General features: G+C 52.2%; 1 protein-coding gene across 1 annotated transcript in view; it reads right to left on the minus strand.

Moving 5' to 3' along the window:
• Positions 1-654: 654 nt before the first annotated feature.
• LOC144730012 (protein FAM107B-like) overlaps positions 655-21,941 on the minus strand; it is a 28,299-nt gene continuing 7,012 nt past the window's right edge. The window contains exons 2-4 of the mRNA XM_078610454.1: positions 6,425-6,622; positions 3,654-3,804; positions 655-1,455 (exon numbers count right to left, since the gene is read on the minus strand). Coding sequence (XP_078466580.1) covers positions 1,333-1,455; positions 3,654-3,804; positions 6,425-6,615 — 465 coding nt within the window. The 5' untranslated portion in view covers positions 6,616-6,622 and the 3' untranslated portion in view covers positions 655-1,332. The remainder of the gene's footprint in view (positions 1,456-3,653; positions 3,805-6,424; positions 6,623-21,941) is intronic.

A 21,941-nucleotide genomic window follows, 5' to 3' on the forward strand; every position in this document is an offset into this window, starting at 1 on the left:
CGCCAGAAAATAATGTTTACTTAAATAACGTTCACTTTCATGGCACCATTCAGAGTTATGCGCATGCATTAAAATATTCACAGATTATAATAAAAGTAATTAAGTCGTTATTGTTGTTGCTCTATTACTTAGATTTTTTTCTTTCAACAAATTATACTCCTCTCTTGCTAATGGCGCCCATGTCACGAAAAGGCGGCGTTTCGATTGGGAACTCACGAGGTGAGCAGCGCCACATTACCGAGTCACTGTGGCCCCCAGAAGATGAGATCACAGAACTACTTCTGAAGTCACTTCAACAGGCCTCAGATCCAGTCACACTATGGCAGCAGCACGTATGGACAGTATATGCCCTGCAAAGGATATAGATGGGAAAACTGAAAATCGTAGCCCCTCATTAGCTGCCACGTGCCAAATTAAGTGACAACCTACACTGAATGTGACGAGGGTTTTTTGTGCAGTGATTGGTGACAAGGCTGAGACCACCGACTGGCTGTACGCGAGCCCCGGTTTAAATTACACGCAAGTGGAGCCAGAATTCAAACCCAGAACCACAGCAGTGCCAGCTCGGTGACATGGCCATCTTGAGCTCTCCGAGCCACTCGCAGATCGCTTCGCTATTACTATTTAACATTATTACAAGTCTTTTATGGGTAACTATCTACTTATATTTTTATTGTTTTTTTATCATTTATTTTTTTAAAATATTGTGCAAGCAAACTTTTCAGACAATTGCATTTGTTTGTCAATGTATGCATCTTGTGTAATTCTGAATGCAATTAAATATAAGGCCTACATTCAGAGAGGCCTTGAGGAAGATGCGTTGATGTCCGAACTTGCTGGGCAAGTTCTCCCGCTCCATGCGATGGGTCTACCCCGCTGGGTCACTGCGTGTGGTCTGGGACGCGAGGGCAATGGATTCCTCGTCGTCGTGGGGTGGATTGGCTGGGCCCATCGCTACTGCAGTGATTCATGGCTGGCTGGTTAGTGTAATGGGTCTAGCTGGTGCTTCACTGTGCAATGGCTGGGTATTTTACCAATGGAGTGTGTATGGGCTGAGTATGGGTTTATCTATGCTGCAACATGGGCTGAGTATGGGTTTATCTATGCTGCAACATGGGCTGGGTATGGGTTTATCTATGCTGCAATATGGGCTGGGTATGGGTTTATCTATGCTGCAATATGGGCTGGGTGTGGGTTTATCTATGCTGCAATACAGGCTAGGTATGGGTTTATCTATGCTGCAACATGGGCTGGGTGTGGGTTTATCTATGCTGCAATACGGGCTGGGTATGGGTTTATCACTGCTCCATGCTGGGCTTGGGTGTGGGTTTATCACTGCTCCATGCTGGGCTGCTCTGACGGGGTCTTGGCGGCGCTGCGTAGCGTTCCCTTCACCTTCACGAACTCCGGGGCCTCCTTCTGGGCCTCCTCCTGCCTCTGCTGCTCCAACTCCAGCTGTGACAGAGAACACATTTAAACGCCATCATCATCATGGTTGTCATCACCACTTTCATCATCATTATAATTATTTTCATCCCGTTTGTGTCATTGCCATAATTGTTTATCATCAAAATTGCCGGTCAACACTCCAGTGGTCTTCATCATCATCATCTTTTTTGCCTTTATCATGAAACACCAACCTGATCACTGATGGCAGAGGTCAAGTAAATGACAACCTATGAGGCGCCGCATGCCTCTAACCAAGCACGGTGGTGGCAGGGTTGGTGGATCACACAGAGATCGCCGTGTGCTGTGAAACTGCACCGAGACGTGGCCAGAAGTTGGCAGCGCGACACATTTCACGACCCTCCTGTGCCGCGAGTCTGTCCGCGCCATGTCCCCTCATACCTGCGTGGCTTCTCCGGGTACTGTGATGTCCAGGCACCCACTCACCAAAAAAAACCTAATTTAATAATGTAATTTGTCAAACTTCCAACTGCAGGGCCCTCCTTGAGAGGCTGTTGAGACTCTCCTATTTATTGACAAACAAAGCATTGTTAGGACTAATTGTGGGCAGCAGAGCAAAAGTAATTGTTGTACTGTACTACGCTGAGACGTCTAACCTCTCCTACCTCCACCAGCCCGCACTGACCAGTTAGGTGAAGTATGGTCAAAGAATCCCTACGACCCCTGGGGAGGCTTCCATCAAAAGGGATGCACATGTACATGAGTACGATGCCATCACCGTCACACAGCACAAATGAAAACTCAACAGAATTCTCATTGGGGACAAATACTTCCACAGTCGAGTTGTCAGCAGTGGAAATTCCGCATTCGTGTTGTGGGGCCGCCACTCTCTCTATAAACCAATCACTGTTGACTTCAAACAAAGTGAGACTCATTTTAGCGCCTGTAAACAAATTATAAGTTGAGTCCAACCCTGCTCAGGGTTTGAACTCGCACCCTCCTCTCAGTTCGGTGCCCTGCCACAGCGCCAACCGGCCACGCACACAGTCATCGACACGGTCCCTCCCTCGACTGCCACTCCATCCTCACTCTCGCCCACCGGCCATCGTCATCCCTCATTTCCATCCCAAGCCGGCGGCTGGCTCTCTCAACACTCGACGTTGGGCCTGCCACTTGCACACCGATCCTCCGCGTTGCGCTTTCTGCCTCTGTCCATTGCACGAATGCACCTCTCACCGCCTCGTTCCGTTCTGTCCGTCAGCGTCCACGACTATGCCCGTTTGCGCAAGACATTGCCTCCGTTCTCCAGCGAACACGTTTGTTCTCTCTATGGTAAATCACGTGGGTGCAGGAGTGTTTAGGATACACGCTAGCATGACGAGGGCACAGATTGAGCCGATTGGGTGGCGTGCCGGAGTGACGGTTATCTGCAACGTGCCGCGCTGACTGCGCTCGATGATTTACTCCCACGGCTGTAAAAAAAAAAAGCTAAGGGTGAAGAGCGTGGGAGAATGTATATACAACTCTAAAAATCCACCCGTGCCACAAATAGCACATGGCCCATTACCTTAAATCAACACATGCTCCTTATAACCACAACCCAGAGCTATTAATTAATTATTATTATTATTATATATAATTAAAAAAAATTTGAGTGCTTATCTTCGAGAAATTATCGGCTACCGCTTTGGGAATGTAAAAGTTCCACAACTGGCTCAGGGCTCTCGAGATAATCGCAGCACCGTGCTCATTTAAAACACGAGGGCCGGATCCAGGAACACCACCACCCTCGTCGTTGTCGTCATCGTTCAACATTCACATCGCGCCTCCCGAATCGGTGATCTTGCCAGCTGGGGCCAATGGTGCTGCGTGAAGTCCCAAATTCGTACTGCCCGTCTCATTTATTTTGACAATCTCGTTTGCATTATCCGTCTCGTTTGTGTTGTCACGTGTCCTAGTCGAGCCGTAAACAAAACACACAAACGATGCGACGCGCACGCACCGCGCGGGCACGGCCCCAGCACCGCGGCGTGGGCGGTGCGACGCCACGCAGCGCGGTAGAGGCCAAAGTAAAGCCTGCGTGGCAAGGCCGAAGCGAGGGCCGGCACATCGGAGCGGACGGCGCAGCGGGCGCCATGGACGCCCGCCATGCCCGCCCGCCATGCAACAACAAAGACCCCGGAGAATGTGAGGGCTCGGTGGAAATGCCCGGGCGAATGGATTCCCGGGAAGAAACGCAGCGTCACCTGCTCAAGTTTCTGCTGTCGCTTCTGAAGCTCCTTCTCCAGGGGGTTGATTTTCGAGGCCTCTTCCTCCTTCCGCTGCCGCCCGGCTTGCTCCCATTTCCTCTTCTCCATCACCTTCTGCAGCTCAGGCTTGTTCAGCGGCAGGTTGCCCCTGTAACGCACAGACAACAAACGCCGACCCCTTCCTTAAGTTAGCCTCAGCCTCTTTGGTCAAACACTGTTCGCGAGCACGCATAGAGGCTGGCATGTCACGTGCGGCGTGTCCTTGGCATAGCGAGGGCAGATATACCGTAGCCAGCATATCATGCGGTGCTTTAGAGAAAACCCTAAAAATAGGAAAGAAAATGGGAAAAAAAACCCTCTAATTCCCGAAACTAAAAAATGGAACAGCGAGGGCAGCGATGCCGACATGGCCAGCTGCGTCTGCACACTGCACCGAGACGTCATGTGGCATTGCAGCCCTAGTGCAGCAGGGCCCTCATTTAGAGACCAGTGCTGTGTGGTCACCCCTGGAGCACCGCACTATGCGGTCCAAAGCGGACTCGCGGATTTTTGGTGGTTTCTGTGGTCTTGTTTTCCTTTGAGGTTACATAACGCTTGATAGTTTCATCCCATTTCTTAGTTTTACACTGTACTGTTGAGAACTGGGTTTGTACCAAATTTATGGACTCCGCTTGGTCACGAATAACTACACGAAATAAACCTTCGTGTTAAACTTTGTTGATCAACTGGTCCCTTACCGCTCTGAGCATTCAACAGTTTAATTTGTAATGCGGCAATCTTTGCAGGGCACGCAAGGCGCTTGACCTTAACTCGTGTTTATGCTGTGCCCATTAGCATTTACCTCCTGAACTTATTGCCACACGCAAAAATAGAGCCGCGTCCATTACGTAACAATCCTCTCAGTGCAGTTTTTAAGTTAGCCTAGGGGGACCCCGCTGATGGCAGCTGTCCCTGTGCAGAACAAGGTTGAACACAGTACAGTACTGGCCTGCATGTAGACATTAGTCTGTGCAAGTAGGGGGGCAATGCTGCTGTATTTGTCTTTCCAAATTCAGAAAATACCAGAGTAATTTTTCAAATTATAGACCATGACGCCAACACATGAGGGCTCACTCGTTTCAAATGACGTCACGGGATCTTCAACGTCCACTGTGAAGCAGACAGGAATAACCAGGGCGGCCCGTCATGTTTAGCTGTGAACCTCTACAACAACAAGCAGCGAGCGTGCTACCGCTAGGCCACGTGTCCCCCCCCACCCCCCCCCTCCACTTCGGCAACGTAACAACCAACGAGACCACACTCCGGGATGTTCTCCGACAGATGGTGATGCACCACTGGGTGCCACGAGAGCTCCAAATGGAGATTTTGTGGCAACGCCATTTCGATTCTTGCGTACAATGGTGATAACGTTCGTCAGGAGCTAAATGCCGACGGAGAGGTCTGCCGGGCACGAGGAGCGGCCTAGCACCGACAGCAACGTTTGTGATTGTAATTGGGAGCCGAAACGGCTTCCACAATAATTGATTCACAATTGGTGCAAGTAAAAGTGCGTCGTAAAACCCCTCCCGTCACTCGACAATTTAACACAAGCGTCACGTGAATTGGCCGCGTCGGGTGGAGGAGGGTTCACGCCACACATCCTCACACGACCAAAAGGAACCAAGTGCCAAACATAATGCCGGTCGCGAGAGCCTTGCGCACAAGATCAAGCGCGAGAATTGTTACCAAAGTCAAACTTTTTTCACGGAAGGTTTGTGAGGGAGGACTGCCAAGGCCCCTCTCTCTGGCATCGAGCGGCTGAGTTATGGGCCAATAGGGAATCAGATTATGGTGGCAACTTATCGGACAGGAAGCAGGCGTGGAGGCCGCACACTGCAAGAAGACAGCAGGAACCAGAGGCGATTAGATGTGCTTCAGTCGCAAACGTTTGAAGGGCAGGGAAACCAAAGGGTGGAATTTTTACTCGAATGCAGAACATTACCCTGCAGTGAAGTGAACGGGCGGGAAGTGCGTGCATGTCAACACCGCACACACACAACGGCGTATTCATTCAATCGGGGGAATTTTAGAGTTGGGTTTCACAATGCACGGGCTAAATTTACAGCGATCGTTTATTCGTCCACCGTATGAACAGCTGCCAGGAAGACAAATCTCACAGTAGCCCATGCAGTGCAGTGGTCCTAGAGCACCTATAGGCACACCCTGCTAAGTACAAGCACAATTAGGGTACAGTACAAGTTCATTAACACGGAACACGTGCGGCGCAGCTGTAATCTATCCAGGTGGCGGGTCCCTGCCCAGATCCACACAAGGAACGGATCGCGTTCGAGAGTCACGTCCGCCGATGAGATGGAGCGATCAAATCCGTCATGCGCAGGTGCTGGGCGAATTGTTGCACCGCGGCTTGGGAAGGCCATCATCCAGCAGTGGATTGGTCGTGGCTGCCGACGATAACAATTCAGAATGAGTAAAGATATGATCTGCTGTCGCCTGTCATGCTTTCTGCTCTAGCTCTATAAGCTCCTTTTTGCACATGCAGAAAGGTGCCGATGTCCAACATTTGACTCGACTATTACATTTTCATTGGGGGGGGCCGAGCCTTTAGTAGGAGGGGGGAGAGGGAAGTGGGACCAGCTCCCTCCAGCCTCCACGATCCTACGGGGCCGGCGGTAGGTCCCAGGGACCCCGGCGGGTCCCCCCCCCCCCCCCCCGGTGCGGACCGCTCGATCGCGCCACCCGGCGCTGGCTGCAGGGCACGCTCACTCAACGTTTTGTGGTTGCAGATGAGCTCGCGGTGGAGGTCTCGGTGGTCCCGCGACTCCTTCACGGGGTTCACGAGGCGGCGCGGCTTGATGAGCTCCGAGTCGTCGGTGGGGCACGGCGGCGGCGGTGGCGGCGGCAGTTCCAGATCCAGGATCCCTCCCGGGTGGTCACAGCACCGGGGCCGCTGCCCGGACATCTCGTTCCTGCGGCACGGCACGCGGCGTACGATGGCGTTAGCAGAGTTTGTGCATCGTCGCACTCACACAATTGCACAAAGGCCAACTTTGTCCACTCACCCGGTGTGCTGTCCATCAGAGCTCTGATAAAATAGCCTGGTTAGTACTTGGAGAGGAGGTTGCTGGGTTTTGTCAACTTTGGAGAGACGGTGACTGCGACAATTGAATAGATCCACGAGCTTTTTTTTGGGCGAGATCGCGTGAATATAAATGTGTCGTTAAACCCGCCACCACACGACACAGCCAACTAGTAAGGTTTGTCACGTAAACAAAACATGCCAATTAGTCACTAGTACAGCACACCGGTGTGTTGGAGAGCAAAGCTACAACATTTACAATCCGGATGCGACGTTTCTCCCGTAATTACAACCAGCTTCATCAGGTGGACAGCCAGACTTTAATAGCTCTTTAAGCACCTTGAGCATTTCCCCCTGGTAGGTGCATCTTTTCCATGAATAAGTTTACTCTTACATACCACTCACTCATACCGTGTAGCGGTGGTTATGCACAGGCCCGATTAGGGTGACTATTGACTCCTTAGAAAGTGGTACTTGTTTTATCAGTCCCTTATGGATGATGGGCCGAGTTAACCCACGATGGGAAATTGAACTCTTGACCTAGCAGAGCGCTCTTCCACGTTGCCAAAGACACCCAACAAACATCTGTCACCATTATGAATACTGTACCGAATACCATGAATTCAAAAAATGGTTTAGTCTGGCTCTCTGAGCTTCCGGTATTAACACTGAACCCTAACTATGCTAACAATGCCTTGGTATAAACCTCGGGTATTAACAACGAATCCTGTGAATAATGAGGAATGCTTTAGTTTGGGACTTTGAGTCTTGGGCATAAGTGCATCATACATTCGGGTCTATACCCAAGGGTTCCATAGTCTGGCTTACCGAGCCTTTAAATGAACCATAGAAGTTGAGGTGAAGGTGCAGCCCTGCAAGTGCTTGCCAACGTCTCCGCTCGCAGAATGCCTCCACTAGAGCATGGGATGGCCCCTCTCGAAGGTATTTCTTCCACTCCGACCAGAAGTCTTGGAAAGGTGGGCGTACCCACACTTTACCCCACCGCACATGACCTGCCGGTCGACTGTGGTGTACCCACGTTTACTGCTGGGTGGACAGAGGTGGAGGAAGGATTTAAGAAAGTTGCCCCGTTGATTGAACGGGCGTGCGCTGCGAGATCGAGCCAGTGACCTCAGGATTGCAAGTCCAGGAGCGTCCGAACATAAGAATTCGATACAATTATAGCGATACGATAAAAATCCTCAATCCAAGCCACTTGTATGAACAATGAACCCAAACCAGTTGGCTCGTGGCCACATCTCTGGCACAAAAGGTGTCCCGCTCCATGCTGTAAGTATTTGAATCTACGTGTGCGGTGTCGCTTTGTGAGCCTTTTTCTGGAAAGCATTTACTATAGCATAGAGCGAGAGGAACCTGCACAGCAAATCTGTCAATCCACTGCTGGATGAGGTCCTCCCTGTGGCGTGTGCATCGTAGGGTTTATCGATCACATCTCACCATGCTGGTCATTGTGGCTTGAATGTGGGAAGCAATGGATGTTCAGGACGACAATTAATTTTGCTACAAAAATGCCCTTTTCTGCTCACAATATCGCGCCGCAGTCTATCACAGCGGTCCTGATGCATGGCGATTGCCTGCCCAGGAGGGATGATGGCGAGGTGTCGAGTTGACCATGTGACCTGGGATGTGAACCGACATTACCACACTGCATTCTCTGTCAAGGCCACATTTTCTCAGTGCCTTGGCGCTGATAAAAAGAAAGCCTGGTGTGGAGTGATAGTGTTTGCAGGAATGCCTCGAGTGGCTTCGTAATCGACTTTATTTCTCACCAAGAGTTACCGAAGCCATTGAGAGTTTGCCCAGCTGACCTTACGGACGCGAGTTTTCTTTTATGTTGAGAGAAAGGCAGCTGGTCAAAACATTGATTTCTGACATTCCTCTCAAAAGGGAGCAAACATAACAAGCACTTGTTTAAAGTTTTCTGTCAGTAAGCATACACACACGTACGGAAAGGGTCAATGTTTAGGTCTACAGTCACATAGGGGCCAAGTGCTGTTGTCGAGCACCTGGTAAGGCCGGAAGAGCACACAAGGGGTTGGCGTGGCCATAACTACAACACATGCCCCGTTGCCTTTGTGTTCCCGGTAATGACAAAGACCACACGAAGCAATACGTATTTTAGACCCGGTGAACCTACGGCAGGTCCACGCCAATTAGGAGACCCGGCTCCTACTGCCTTGCACGGGTCACGTGTTCACAGCCACGGAATCGTTTGTGGGTAAGCATTTTCCCGAGACACAACGAGCGAGTAGTTTCAGGAGCAAAACGAGAGTTCTTCTGCGTAGGGATTGAAGCCTTGTAACATCGATGGACCAGGCGCCATCCTCTTTCAAGGAAACCAAGTAGGATAATAACACCGTTTCAGCAAGGTCACTTACTGGTTTCTCTGCGAGACCACAGGATTCTGAATGACCGCGTCACATCGAGGCAGCGCTGGCCCGGGCAACTGCCCTCACCGTGCCTCACGCTCCGTCGCATCGGCACCGCTCCGTTAACCGCCACGGCTCGGCGACCCGTGCCGCACTAACGCGGCAACCGCGGCCAGCCTTCGCCCGACGAGCTCCCCAACAGCCGTGCCTCACGCGCACACCGTTTAAAAAGGCGAGGGGTGTGTATCATGTTGGTGTGCTCTATTGTTATGTTTAGTCAGGTCAAGAGCCCATAGAGGTTCTGTGCACATCTTGTGCAATAGAAAAGCCAGAAATTCTTCTAAGGTCGTTTTTTGTTTGCCGGTAAAGCCTCACCGAGTTTCAAGAACTTTACAGGAGGGTTTTACTTTGGAGATATTTGGCGAATACCTTGAAGAAGTGTTTGGCATACGGGAGGGAACTTGAGTACCTGAAGAAAACCTCGGCCCGGCACCGCCGTCTCCTCGCCACCTCACAGCTCCATGCCTACACCACCCGGCAGAGGCCTTTGTGGTCACCCCATCCAGGCACTCACCTGGCTCAACCATGGTGCACATGGAAATTTTGTCTTGATTCTAAACCTTGTGTTCAGGGCGATATTCTGTAATATAACCATTGGGCCATGCTCATTTCCACGTGGCAGCCCTCATCCAGAGGTGGAAACAGCACACATCTATTTGTTAGCGAGCACCTATTAAGGCTGGCACAGCACTCGAGGGTGGGTAGCCAGCACCACGTCCAGCCATCTCAGTCTCCCCAATGTTGATGATGTTTAGGCACCGCTCCAGGAACTCATTTAAGCCCAACTTGACTTGGAGGCAGGCCCAGGCCATGGTCATAAATTGGTCACCGATGTTGGCCGCGAGCGGTAATCGTACTTGGGTTGCCGGGTTCATAACACGGAGTGTTTACCACATCCGCCCCATCTCTCCCCCCTCCCACAAAGACACACACACACGTTCACGCGCAAGTCATCCGCCCAACTCTCTCTCTGCGACCCCCTCGTGTAGTTCCGCGCCAAGGCTCAGCCAAAGGCCTCCCTCGCTCCCTTCCCCTGGGCGTGAACCGTGACGCTGCAGCCACTCCGTGCGGACGCATCAGCTGCGCGAGCCACGGCAGCTGGTGCCGGGCACGTCTGGTATTTGGCTGCGTTCCCAGCGGCGGTGGCGGTTGGGGAGGAGCGGTGGTGCCGCCACCGTCGGGTTAATTCGGGGGCTCTTCCCCACGCTGGGCTCTTCCAACGGCCCGGCGCGCGCCGTGCACGCACACGCGGGGCGCTCGCGGCTTCACAGGGGCTTCGTCTTTCATCTCTCACCCCTCTCATCCTCGACGTCGCTTTAAGCAGCGGGGGGGGGGGGGGGATCTCAGCCCTGGCGGCAAGTGCGCGCACACACACGGGAGCAGCGGTGGTGCGTCGCTCAGATGCCCGGGGCTTGGAATCGGCTCCTGGCTGCAAATTCTCAGCACCGGTGATAAACCAAGCAGGGTCTCAACCTGGCCCGGATCTCCCCCGCTCCCGGAGTCGTGCGTGTGCATGCACAGCCCAATTTATCGATCCGCCGCTGGCAGAGGGCGCCGGCGCGCCCTGCGGGCGGCGAGGGATATTTGACAATACTTCACCACGCCGGTCACAACAGCCGTTGCTGCACCGCGCTCTACCGCTCACGCCGCCCATTACGCCGGTCACAGGTCGTGATGGGCACCGACTGCGGCACTCGCCAGGCTCTACGCGCTCGGGGTCATTTGGCCACAAGTGGAGTGTGAACCCAAGCACTGAGGGGGAAACCAAAGGTGGATGGGCACACACGGTGGTGCTGGCCCCACCTCTCAAGCAACAGGTCCTCACGCACAGCACTTGCCGCAAAAGGCAATTCATCAGGGTGAGGAACGATTATTTATTTAAATACCCAGTGTCTTCCTCCTTAGGCTCATGTGGAGTGGTGGTCATCGCCATTAGCAGCCATGCGCCACATCGCTATGACGAGGAACAGTCCATCCATAGGGTATTAAGCATCTGTCTTGCATTGGATTGTATCCATCCACATTGTAGTGTATTGCATTCTAAATGTACAACGACAGGCTTGGCCAATGGCTTTATGGGAAGCAACCCGCCTGTGGCAATGCATCGGTAGAGTTACCTCGAGAGAGGAGTGGGCTGCGAAGCCCTGTACATCACAGGAGAACTTCCATCCGCTTGGCCTGTGGGTGGGTGCAGACCTGCACACCAGCCATTAGCCTGAGGGATTAGGTACCCAATACCGGAAATCTAAACCATGCCAAGCACTGCGAAGATTGCTTTTGCCACTTGTGCTCATGTTTATACGATAGGAAACAAGGGACTACAGATTTGTGAGATATTAACTGACGTTTATAATATTTCTGATAGCAATACGAGGTTGTGTGGCGCTGTGATAAAAGATGTTATGCTTTGCGAGTTGAAATTCCCAAGTGGGGGTTGTGACTGCACATCATCTCAACGGATTCAATAAAATTATGGAAATCGAAAATTATTGTAGAATGGAGAGACTGGGTCCTATCATGGGAATGTGGTATTTACCCTGCTGCCTCTGGGCCACCAAGGAGACAAATGCTGCCAAGTTGCAGTTCGGCAGGGAGAGAATGTCCCTACCTCAGCCCACCTGGTCAGCCTCTCACATCTCTTGCATGTTTTCCATCGGTTATCTCCCAAACGGTGCCAGTGTTTATCTGGACGCAGAACAAAGCATTCCGAATCCATTGCAGATCAACTGGCCGACACAGCACAGCAAGAACGGCACATGAAGCAACAAACCCAGGCGTGACCTCGCAGGCTTTTAAGATACCAAATTTTTCAAAGAGGAACATATATATTGATTAAAAAATCTACTAAATGTGATACGTGCATTAAACGCACCACAGTCACTAGACTATGATATCTGTAAAATAATTAAAATATAAACAAGGGTACTGTACTACTACGAGGAAGCAGATCAATTTGGGCTCCGAGTTGACAGCAGAGTAAGTGTGAAATCTGTTGACTCGGTGCATCTTTGGTACGGGCGCAAGGTCATCATTATTAACGCGGTGCCCGGGCTGTGCTGGATAGCGTGGGATTATTTATAGCCCGCACGGCAGCTGCGGCGCGCTGTGCACAGCCTCTGGCTGGGACACCGTTGCCAACTCTCATCTCAGGTGTTTTCATTCCCAAGCCGTCCCTCCAGCAGGGCTCAATCAGCGATGCCAGCAGCGAGGCGACTGTGCACCGTGCACTAAATCTCACCATCTTTCACGCACCATCGCCGTGGTATCCCCCCACCCCCACCTCATCCCTTCGCCCGCACGGCCGTAACAAGGCGCACGCATCCTCACGGCTCGTCTCAAGAGCCGCAAGGTTATATAGCGAACGTGTCCGTGCTTATTTCGGCAACGGGGATTTTGAAAAATAATGACAATAAAAAATGTTGTCGCTCTGTCCTTCGCCGGTAAATCCTGCCTTGTGCTAGGAAGTCGGAGGTTTAATGGAGACGAATGGAACTATAAATTGGTCAGTGTGCCCTCTACAGAGACTCGGGGAAGGACGGTCACCACGTAAAAGTTGCAGCACCAATCCGCGGCATCCTGCCGAAACGGATCGCTGCCATCTCAGCAGAGAGAACGGCGGTCCCTCTGTCCAGAGGCCCTGAGGTCTACAACATGAGATTGAACCCAGGTGTTGGTCGCGTCTGTGATCAACCCAGTTTCGCAAGGACAGTAAAGTGGATGGTTTGACTGCTCAAATTAACGAGACTTAAGATAAGGGCTATACGAGATCCACAGACAAAGCTCTCGATTAGATTAAAACTAACGCTCAAATGGCGAGTAGAGTAACGCCTCTCTACAACGAGGTCACATCTCATCAGACCTGCACTGCGTGGCGTTACGGCACGATGTTCCGACGTTGTGCCGCACGTGCTGGGAACGTCTTGAGGAACCGAATTTGGGGAACTGAAGGGGAGTTCCTAAAAATTCGGTTCCTGAAAAAGAACTCTGTTGTATAACCTACAAAGGCGTCGGAGCATAACCGCGAAAAACCCGGCGCTGTGAGATTATCGTGGTAAACCCCCGTCCACCACCATCTCCTTCTCCTCCTTCAATTCGACGTTTTAGTCACAATTAAAATTCACAAACAGATTCACATTCTGCCATCACGATGCATTCAGAATGCAGGTTGGCTTTGCCGTTTTCATTAACTAAATCAGAGGATACACTCCTGTTGGGGTGAATGGATTCTTAGGTGAATCAATAAATCAATGAGTGTATTACATCACGCGCATTACAGGCTTTGAGGCCCAATATCTGCCACAGGAAAATGGTTCCCATGTCACTCATTCAGCTCTCTACTTGGCAGCCAAGTCATTACCCTCAATGCCATCCCACTGTACACAGTTCCCTTGTTAAGACATGAGAGCGTTGTAATGGGGAAAATGATGGGGTGTGTTTGGTTCAAGGTTGCATGCTGCCACTGACAACGCAGTTGCTTCAGTTCCGCTCGAATACCTAATTTGACAGAAACGCGGACAACTCGGCTATTGGGTCGTCCTTTCATTCCGTTCTCAACCTCTTACATTTGCACACAAGGGCCACGGGCGTACGCGCGCGTGACCCACGCTTACCGAGTTCGGCAATACCAGCCGCACGCAATTAACGGCGCTGGCGCAAGGCCGTCGACCGAAGGTGGCGATGCTGATAAAGGCGCGCGCACGCAAGCTCACGTTTCCTTCGCCAGGAACCGCGAGCGGCATCACGGGCCGCCCGCGTGGGGGGAACTTGCAAAGGTTTCCCAACGTGGCGAGAGGTGGAGGGGGGGGAATTTACCAACGATTAGTTCCGTTAGTGTGAAGCGAAACCCAAGGTGGGGAGAGTTTTTGGCCATCACGGACGCAAGTGGCTAAGGCCGAAGAGAAGCCATGTGTAAGCAACACGCCTCTTATAGAAGCACAGTGAATTCACCATTGGTAGCTTCTGCGACTCTGTCGAGCGCTGTACTCTCATCTACCAGGCTGAACGGCCCATCTCCTCCGTACTGGGTTCAACGCAGGGCACGCCACTTGCGATGCTTTTTGTGCTTGTTAGTTTGTTGCCCTTCCCTCGCACCTCCGATCAGCAGGGTTGGCTACGTACGGTGCGAAAGAAATTCAACATACACACATGACAGTTTGTTGCGTACATTCATTGGCGATCAGCCTGCGAGGGCTAATTCGCCACGCCACCGCCCACCAGCCTCGACGCATACGTAACATAAATTTCGTACGTTTCGTAACCAGCAGTGAACAGGGTTTTTATTGTTGTGTCTATGTTCCCTATGAATCTCTCGGGCTATTCAGGCTCCGAAACACTTGTTCAGCAACACGGCGCGTGGATCACGTTCCCTTCGTTCTGTGCCCAGACACCGACGTCACCAACTGGCGATGCACTGTAAATCGGTAGCCGGAGCCCTCCCGAGGGTAGATGGCGATTCGGGGTAACCGGCCCGGGCCCCGCGCTTTTGGGGGGGCCCTGTCCGGTTTGAAGGCGTCGGGAGGGGGGGGGGGCACAGTGTGGGGGTTTGCCCCGGGCCCCGCACTCCCCTATGGACAGCCCTGTTGGTAGCAATGTGTAACGGAGAATAACGTGTGTGTGTGTGTACGAATTAAATAAATGTTCCGCATAGTTTAAAGCTCGGGGGAACAGACCAAGGTCGCAGCGCCACGCGCTCACGCCGGGGCTGCTCTGCCGGCGCCAGCACGGGGGCGGTCACGTGCGAAGGCAGAATGCGGCACGCACGGCCCCCCGTTTGGTCTCTCCACTGCTGGACGAGGACCTGCCCACACAGAGTCGTCAGAGATAAATGACCGTACTTCACCACGCTGGTCGGTGCGGGTTTGGTGGAGGGGAGTGCGGACCGACGACGGATCTTGCTGCATTGCCTCTGCTGCCCAAGGGGGGCTGGGGGTCACCGATCCAAGCACTGTGCAGGCTCAGCGCCCGCTTAGCTGCCGAGATCTGACACGCATTGAAGGCGAATTGGCCCAAGGCAGCAACACCGCATCACGATTAATGTGCACATAGTGACGTACTAAAGTCCAAGGCCAATTCAATGTATCGCTGCTCGAATGAGTAATGGGCTGGCACTCGTGTTCATTGTTGGCTCCGAGCCAGTTGCAGACATTTCCACGTCGCTTTGCTGGGGCCAACTGACCCACGGGATGCCGGCTGTTGGCAGCGCTCTCCGTATCGACCCCAGGGCAACGCTAGGCAAGCGCGGTACAAAAGCACGGCAGATTCTGCAGACTCGGCAAACGGAAAGAGCCCCGCATTGATCCTCGGGGTAGAGACGCTCCGCAGACAAGCGGCTGTCGCTGCCGGTGGTCACGGTGGAGAGGCAGGCCGACCGAACCACGGGCCTGTCACCGCACACTGCCACTTATTCTCCTGGACGTCGCACCACCTATTTAATGCCAAAGACCGGACGACATTTTCACAATTCTGGCAACTGCCTGATGATGCTGGCTGTAACTACCAGCGACACATCTGTACCCAAATCGTTTAATGTGCGTGGGTTGCTCTCAAACAAGACATCGGTGTGCTGGAGCAGCGAAACAGTCATGTTTGTTCACGCGACAACTTTACTAATTGGCTGTGTAGGGTGGAAGAGGGTGTACAACACACATTTACTCACACGATCAGACTAAGAACTAATTACGCATCATAATATTGGTCACAAAAGCCTACGTCTTAGCCTACTTTTATTGCCGTTCCATTTAAATCGACATATAACAGGTTTTGTTTTCTGTCCACATACAAGGTATTCTCTTTATGGGGGACAAGTGGTGGTACAAATGTAGTGAGTTCAACCGAGTCGCAGACGTACTCTTTGGAGGCACATTTATTGATACCAACACAAAATGGGTAACTGCCCCTTCATCAGATAACAACCGATGGTGGTGGACCACCAGGCCAACTACACCCTATGGTGGTGGACCACCAGGCCAACTACACTAAATCCACTGGGAGTGGCTACAACGGACAAGACCCCAGCTTGGGTCCAGGTCCACGTGTTGGAGACTCTTTTCGGACGTCGAACGCAGAGCTTCAAGATGACAACAGCAACGCTGAACCCCGGTCCCTCTGGGGACCCGGCTTATATCCTGACTGGTCGTGGCTGGCCCCGCCCTTGACCACGACCACCTTCGAATCCTCTAGCAGGATCTCGGCCCGGCACGTGACCACCCCTAGCCCCCCACCTGGGGCCCTGTGTGGACTTTACCAGTCACGTGTCTTCCGGGGTCAACCAGAGTGCCACGGCCTACAGTAACCCCATTCCATGGCCGACACTCTCACACCCCATCCTGTAGGGGTCGGCACTGCACGCCGAGCGTGGTGCCACTCAGCGCTAGGACTAGGCGCTCAGAGCCCCTCTAGGGCCGGTACTACACCCACATGTACGTGGTGTCCGCCATGTCGCTACCTACGCGGTGTCCGCGATGCGAGTACATCGCACGCCGTGCCTCTCTAGGGCCGGCATTACACAGTGACGTCCGCCATGTCGCTACACAAAGGTTGGGATACTTTGCTACAAACCCAGCGACCCAGAGTTTCATTCCTGGCCACAGCTAATATCAAGCTAAGAGTGAAATCAGAACCGGTCTCGTCCTGCTCTCTCTGCACCAACCATTACTGAGTGGCGTGGTGAAGTATGGTCAAATAACCCCCCCCCCCCCCCATGAGCGAATGGCTGGATTTTTTTTTTTTTACCAAAGTCTATTTTTATATAAACACATGCACATTTGACTAGCGATGGGAAAGAAAAATGCAAGGCAAACAGTTTGGCAGTCCAGGACATCCTGGCTGTTATGTATATTTTTCTTTGCTTCGTTCTGTATTCTGTTTGCGGACAATTCTCGAACACGCGGATGATGAAATCAAGGCAAGTTGGACAATACTCTCCCATAACACGAGTCTTTTAGCGATCGTTCGTCTAACCAGCTGCAAATACAACATTTCCAAATGGCAATTTATACAACGTTCCTTGCCCGAATGATTTGAAGTGGAATTTAGCATGTGCTTGGGTTAAGAGTAAAACATGTGAATATTATACTCGAAATAAGAAAGGGGGGGGGGGGATATCTAGAAAGCCGGGTACTGAGAAGACATCTGAAGTGTCAACGATTCGGAGACAGAGTTTATAGGAGGCACCTTCTTTTAAACAGCTTCCATGGTCTCGTCCACACACTCTCCGCATTAGCTTAGCCTCGCTTGTACATAACACTGGCTGGCTGTCGAACACTGACGGCGCTGACTGAGAGACAACTGCCATGTTTCGTAGCGCAACGTCTAGCGGAGATGGCGGCGACGACAGTGGCGATGACGACGGCGGCGACGAGACGACAGCAATGACGAAACGTCTGTCCACCACAGCCGGCGCTAGTACACTACACTTCTGAGACCAAGCACAAAGAAGTCATCGTGACGGGCGGGCGATGACCTCTTGACCTTCACCGTGATGGAGAGGAGCGTGGGGTGGCGCTCACTTAGCTGGTCCAGAGCCGTCGGTGGAAATTCACCATTCTCATGGTAGGGCCCAGTCCCTCCAAAGGGGCAAACACGACCGGCTCAACCGTGACTCTCCACCGTCCCCCCCCCACGTCCCCCCCAAGGCAAGGGCCCTTGCTGTTCATCTCGATCGCTGTTAATGAACGACCCACGTGGACCCACACGAAACCCGAGGGAGCGTGGTACAGCCAGAAGCGCACCCGTCACCCTTGTCCCCCCAGGGCTGACGTTTAGACACTGCACGCCGGTGGCTCTCCTAGAGCAGAGTCGGCTCAGGGGAGGCTCAGCGTCGCTTTGGAGACCACTTCCGGCGCCCCCCCTCCCCACTCGATGTGCACGGCAGGGAATCGAACCCAAATTGCGCGGCGAGCGAACCACCGTGCATTCGCCACGCACGCACACACTGCTCGCTCAGCAACTTCCAGAGGTCCGATGAGAATAACACGAGAGAGACAAATAAATAAATAATGATCTCTAGTTTGTCCATCTAATCCCGGGTGTCGTACCGACGACGTCCAAAGCAAAAATCGCCGTCACTTTGCACAGCGGTGGGGGAGAGCGTTTGTAACGCAACGTGCGTTTATACTACGCCAAGTCTCAAAGCGCTGCACAGAAACAATTACGTAGGTGTTCATTTTATTAGGTACCCTGCCGTGGGAATGTGGAATTTCCACCTATCAATCGGTGCTGCCATTGAGCGTTGCCCATTGTTTGTTCTAGCTGGGATACACTTTGGCTTGGGGGTTTGTTGCGCATTCTCCACCCCCCCCCCCGGTAAAAAGCGTACGCTGCATCTTCACGAACTGGACAAATAAACCACACGCCATTCGCGAAAGTCATGCCCGGTTATGCAACTGTGGTAACTAATCTACTTTAGCCATGGCGAAATGTGCGTGCGCGCAAAAGCTTTACACATATGTACGTTTTAAAACGGTAATTGGCCATCTATAAATTTCACTAACAACCATGCAGGACATACATTATTCATTGGTTGACGATTCGAACTGAATAATACATGAACTGAGAATTAAGTTGAGATGGATGGAACGCCGGCTTGTGTTGCCTTCAGCAGAGCAAGCGCTACGACTTTTAACCAGAACCTTGTTTGCGTCTTTGTTTTGGTCTAAATTGGTTTGGAGTTTCCCCCGCCCCCTCCCTTATCGTGGATTTATCTCTTGGATCTTTTGCTAGGAATTTCCTGGCAGTATACATACGGTAAAGCCAACCCTGGAAATTATGAATGGAATGCGGGAGAAAAGCAATTGTGGACCTAATTGGGGAGAGGTTTCGCGACGGGCAGTAGAGGGCACGGCTGATTAGGGCTTATTCTGAACGTCTCAAGCACTGGAGTGGCACCCAGAGTTTGATGACCAACGGGAAGACCGAAGCCCAATGACATTACATTGCACATGATGGGCAGCAATACGTTAAGACGCTCAATGCCAGTGTCGAAGGTTGCTTGCTACGAGAGCTTCAAGAGAGAGCGTAGTTTTGCTAATTCCTCTTTTGAAGGGGCCCAGACTACAGTGGTTTGCTATGTGGTCCATAGTTTTGGCTGCGATGCCACAGTCGCACTGCTGTGGCTTGTCTTTAATGATCCATTCACGAAGGAGAGGTGTGCATCGGCCTGGTGTTGATCTTCTGACGTGGCTGACGTTTCCACCAGCGTCTTCGAGAGGGAATGTCAAAGCCAGGAGCAGGTGCGATGTTTGGGTCGTGAATGAGGAGGTGTTTATTCTGTTTTGTTCACTCCGTTCGCCGGTTATTTCATTGACCGTGGAGTAATGAATGATGGGCCGAGTCAACCTCCAAAGGGGATAGGAACTCGCAGGTCACGACCGTGCACGAACACACGTGTCCAGACACAGGGGCGACTCGTCATGTGACCATTAAGTCCCCCCCACCCCTCCCCCAGCGAGAGTTTTTCTGGCTCGACTCAAAGCCCCCCTTCAGGTTCTATTGAAATGCTCCGTTGCCACGGTAGCGACCGGTCAACAACACGGAGGGCCATGAATAATAATCCCACCCGGTCGTAAAATGCTTCGCGCGTGCGCTTCCTGTCATGTTGGCAACACTTCCCCCGGTCCTACAGCGGTGCTGGCAGTACCCAGGCACAGACAATCCAAGAGACATTCACAGCCGCACATCACGGTCCCCCTTGCTCGAATGAGCAAGCGCTCGTATCCACCGTCAGCACTCGGGCTTGAGGAAAAATTCCACATTCCCATGACCGAGAACAGTCTATCCTCAGGACTACCACAGTTGTCTTTCCACCAGAGTGCTACTCGTCCAGTAATGAACGGTTCTCCAGGTTGACGCTCTTTAAAGTAACGAGGCAAGATCCCCACTGAGATTCAATTGTGCGTGGGACGTGCAAGCGACTGTAGTCAGGAAGTGAAATGTGGTGCATCATTATTAATTATAGGATCCAATCAACGGGATGTCACTGTAGCGTTAGAGTGCTTCATTCACAATTGGAAATGCACGCGTGCCAACGGCATTGAACGGCTAACAGACGGCCTCCATCACCCCTCCGGGGTCCTTAAAATAAGTACAGCGTCTGCAAGTCAGAAGCTGCAGTTGCCAACCCAGGGGAACGAGGAATTTCCAGCAATGGCTCGTACGGCGACTGGTCGCCCGACTGCGGCTTGATCAAAGCAGCGGCTTTCCCGAGTGGGAATCTGACCGCAGAGTCCATGGGGCTGTTGGCCCAGGCAAGCGCTCCGAGCCTCGCAGCTGTCCGTCCGTCTGTCCGTCCGTGGGCTCCGCGTGCAGTCTCAGCATTGATTAGCTATAACTGAGAGGCAGCCTTTTATCGCAACGTGTGACATGACCAAATGTAATCCATTATTCATAGGGCAGGGCGCTGCTGTAGGCACGCGCGTACGGAAGGCTTTACGACGCAGTGTGAAGTTAACGTCCGTTAACTCGTGAGCAGCTCGGTGAACGTCATATACGACGAGGTAGTCGTAGCCATTAACACCAACGCATTGTGCCATTCATTCCTTCCTTATGCCAGATTCTGCAGCTGTTGCGGTCAACAGCCGACCTGCAAGGGCTGTGCTGACAGCATCTTCCCCCCGTCCGAGGAGCGGGACAGATAACAAAGACAATCGGTGGGTTTGCCAAATAATTTAGCTCATTCAAATAAAAATGTGTTTATCCAAGCTGATTAACTTAATATTTTCCCACCGCCTACTTGTTGATTATTTTTTATCATTTGTTCCCCCGTTCGAGCTGTCTGTGAGAATCTGTCATCCGTCCTCTAGATTTTCCAAATCGACATTTATTTCAATAAACGCCGCTTTCTTCCACGAGCCACAGCATCGTTGAGTGCCGTCAGTCTGCTCGGACGGCAATCCCCCTACCCCTCCCTCAATACGCACCAATCTGTGCCCGTCTGCACTGACAGTTCAGGCAGTCCCGGACGCCCCATCTGGCCTCGTTTGGCTGCACATCAACCACGTCCCCCACGAAACCAATTTGGTGGTGTCCACGTGTGGCTCCGTCTCAATGCCCGTGTCTGTTTTCCCCATATCCTCGTGTTCCCATATCCCAATGTCCCCATGTCTCTTCGTCCTGGTTCAGCAGAGGCCTTGCCCGGGCGAGGCTGTGGGATCAAATTGGTTGACAACAGGAGGGCAGGTCACCAATACCCTCGTCGAAGTGGTGCCCAGGATTCAGCGACCCAAGGGGAAGACCAACACCAGACGCCGAACTAGCTGCACTAGCAAACCTTAAAGGTCAGGTGTTGACTTTGCGGCAAGTGCTGCAGGTTTTAGTCAAACAGCGTCAAAGTGATGGCAACTTCTGGTGATGTGTGTCAATGGCCGTAATGACCTCTTGACCTGGAACGTGTTGTATCTTCCAACACCTTCATATGGAATTTGCTCTGCGGTTCTACGGCCGTGGTGTGCCGGGAGAGAACCAGAGTGCAGGTGGGACTGCCCGTGTGGGTGTTTTGCCATTTCCTCTTCAGAAATGCATGGTTACCCTGGTGAAACACATGGTCTTATCTGGATGTAATCTCAGAAAGTTTTAATGTTGATGTAGTTACTGGGTATTTTATCTTAAGAGATAATATCCTCGTGTTCCCAGAATGACAGCCCCATGAAGCGTTTCAGACTCGACACGGCAGTGGCGGCTCAGTGGAGCGCTGCCTCGTGGCGTTAGTTCCGTGAGAAAAAATGTCCATGTTCATGCCGAGCCAGTTTTGTGGCCAAACAATGC

Source organism: Lampetra planeri, chromosome 34 (genome assembly GCF_965212315.1).
Source record: "Lampetra planeri chromosome 34, kcLamPlan1.2.h2, whole genome shotgun sequence".
Classification (NCBI taxonomy): Eukaryota; Metazoa; Chordata; class Hyperoartia; order Petromyzontiformes; family Petromyzontidae; genus Lampetra; species Lampetra planeri.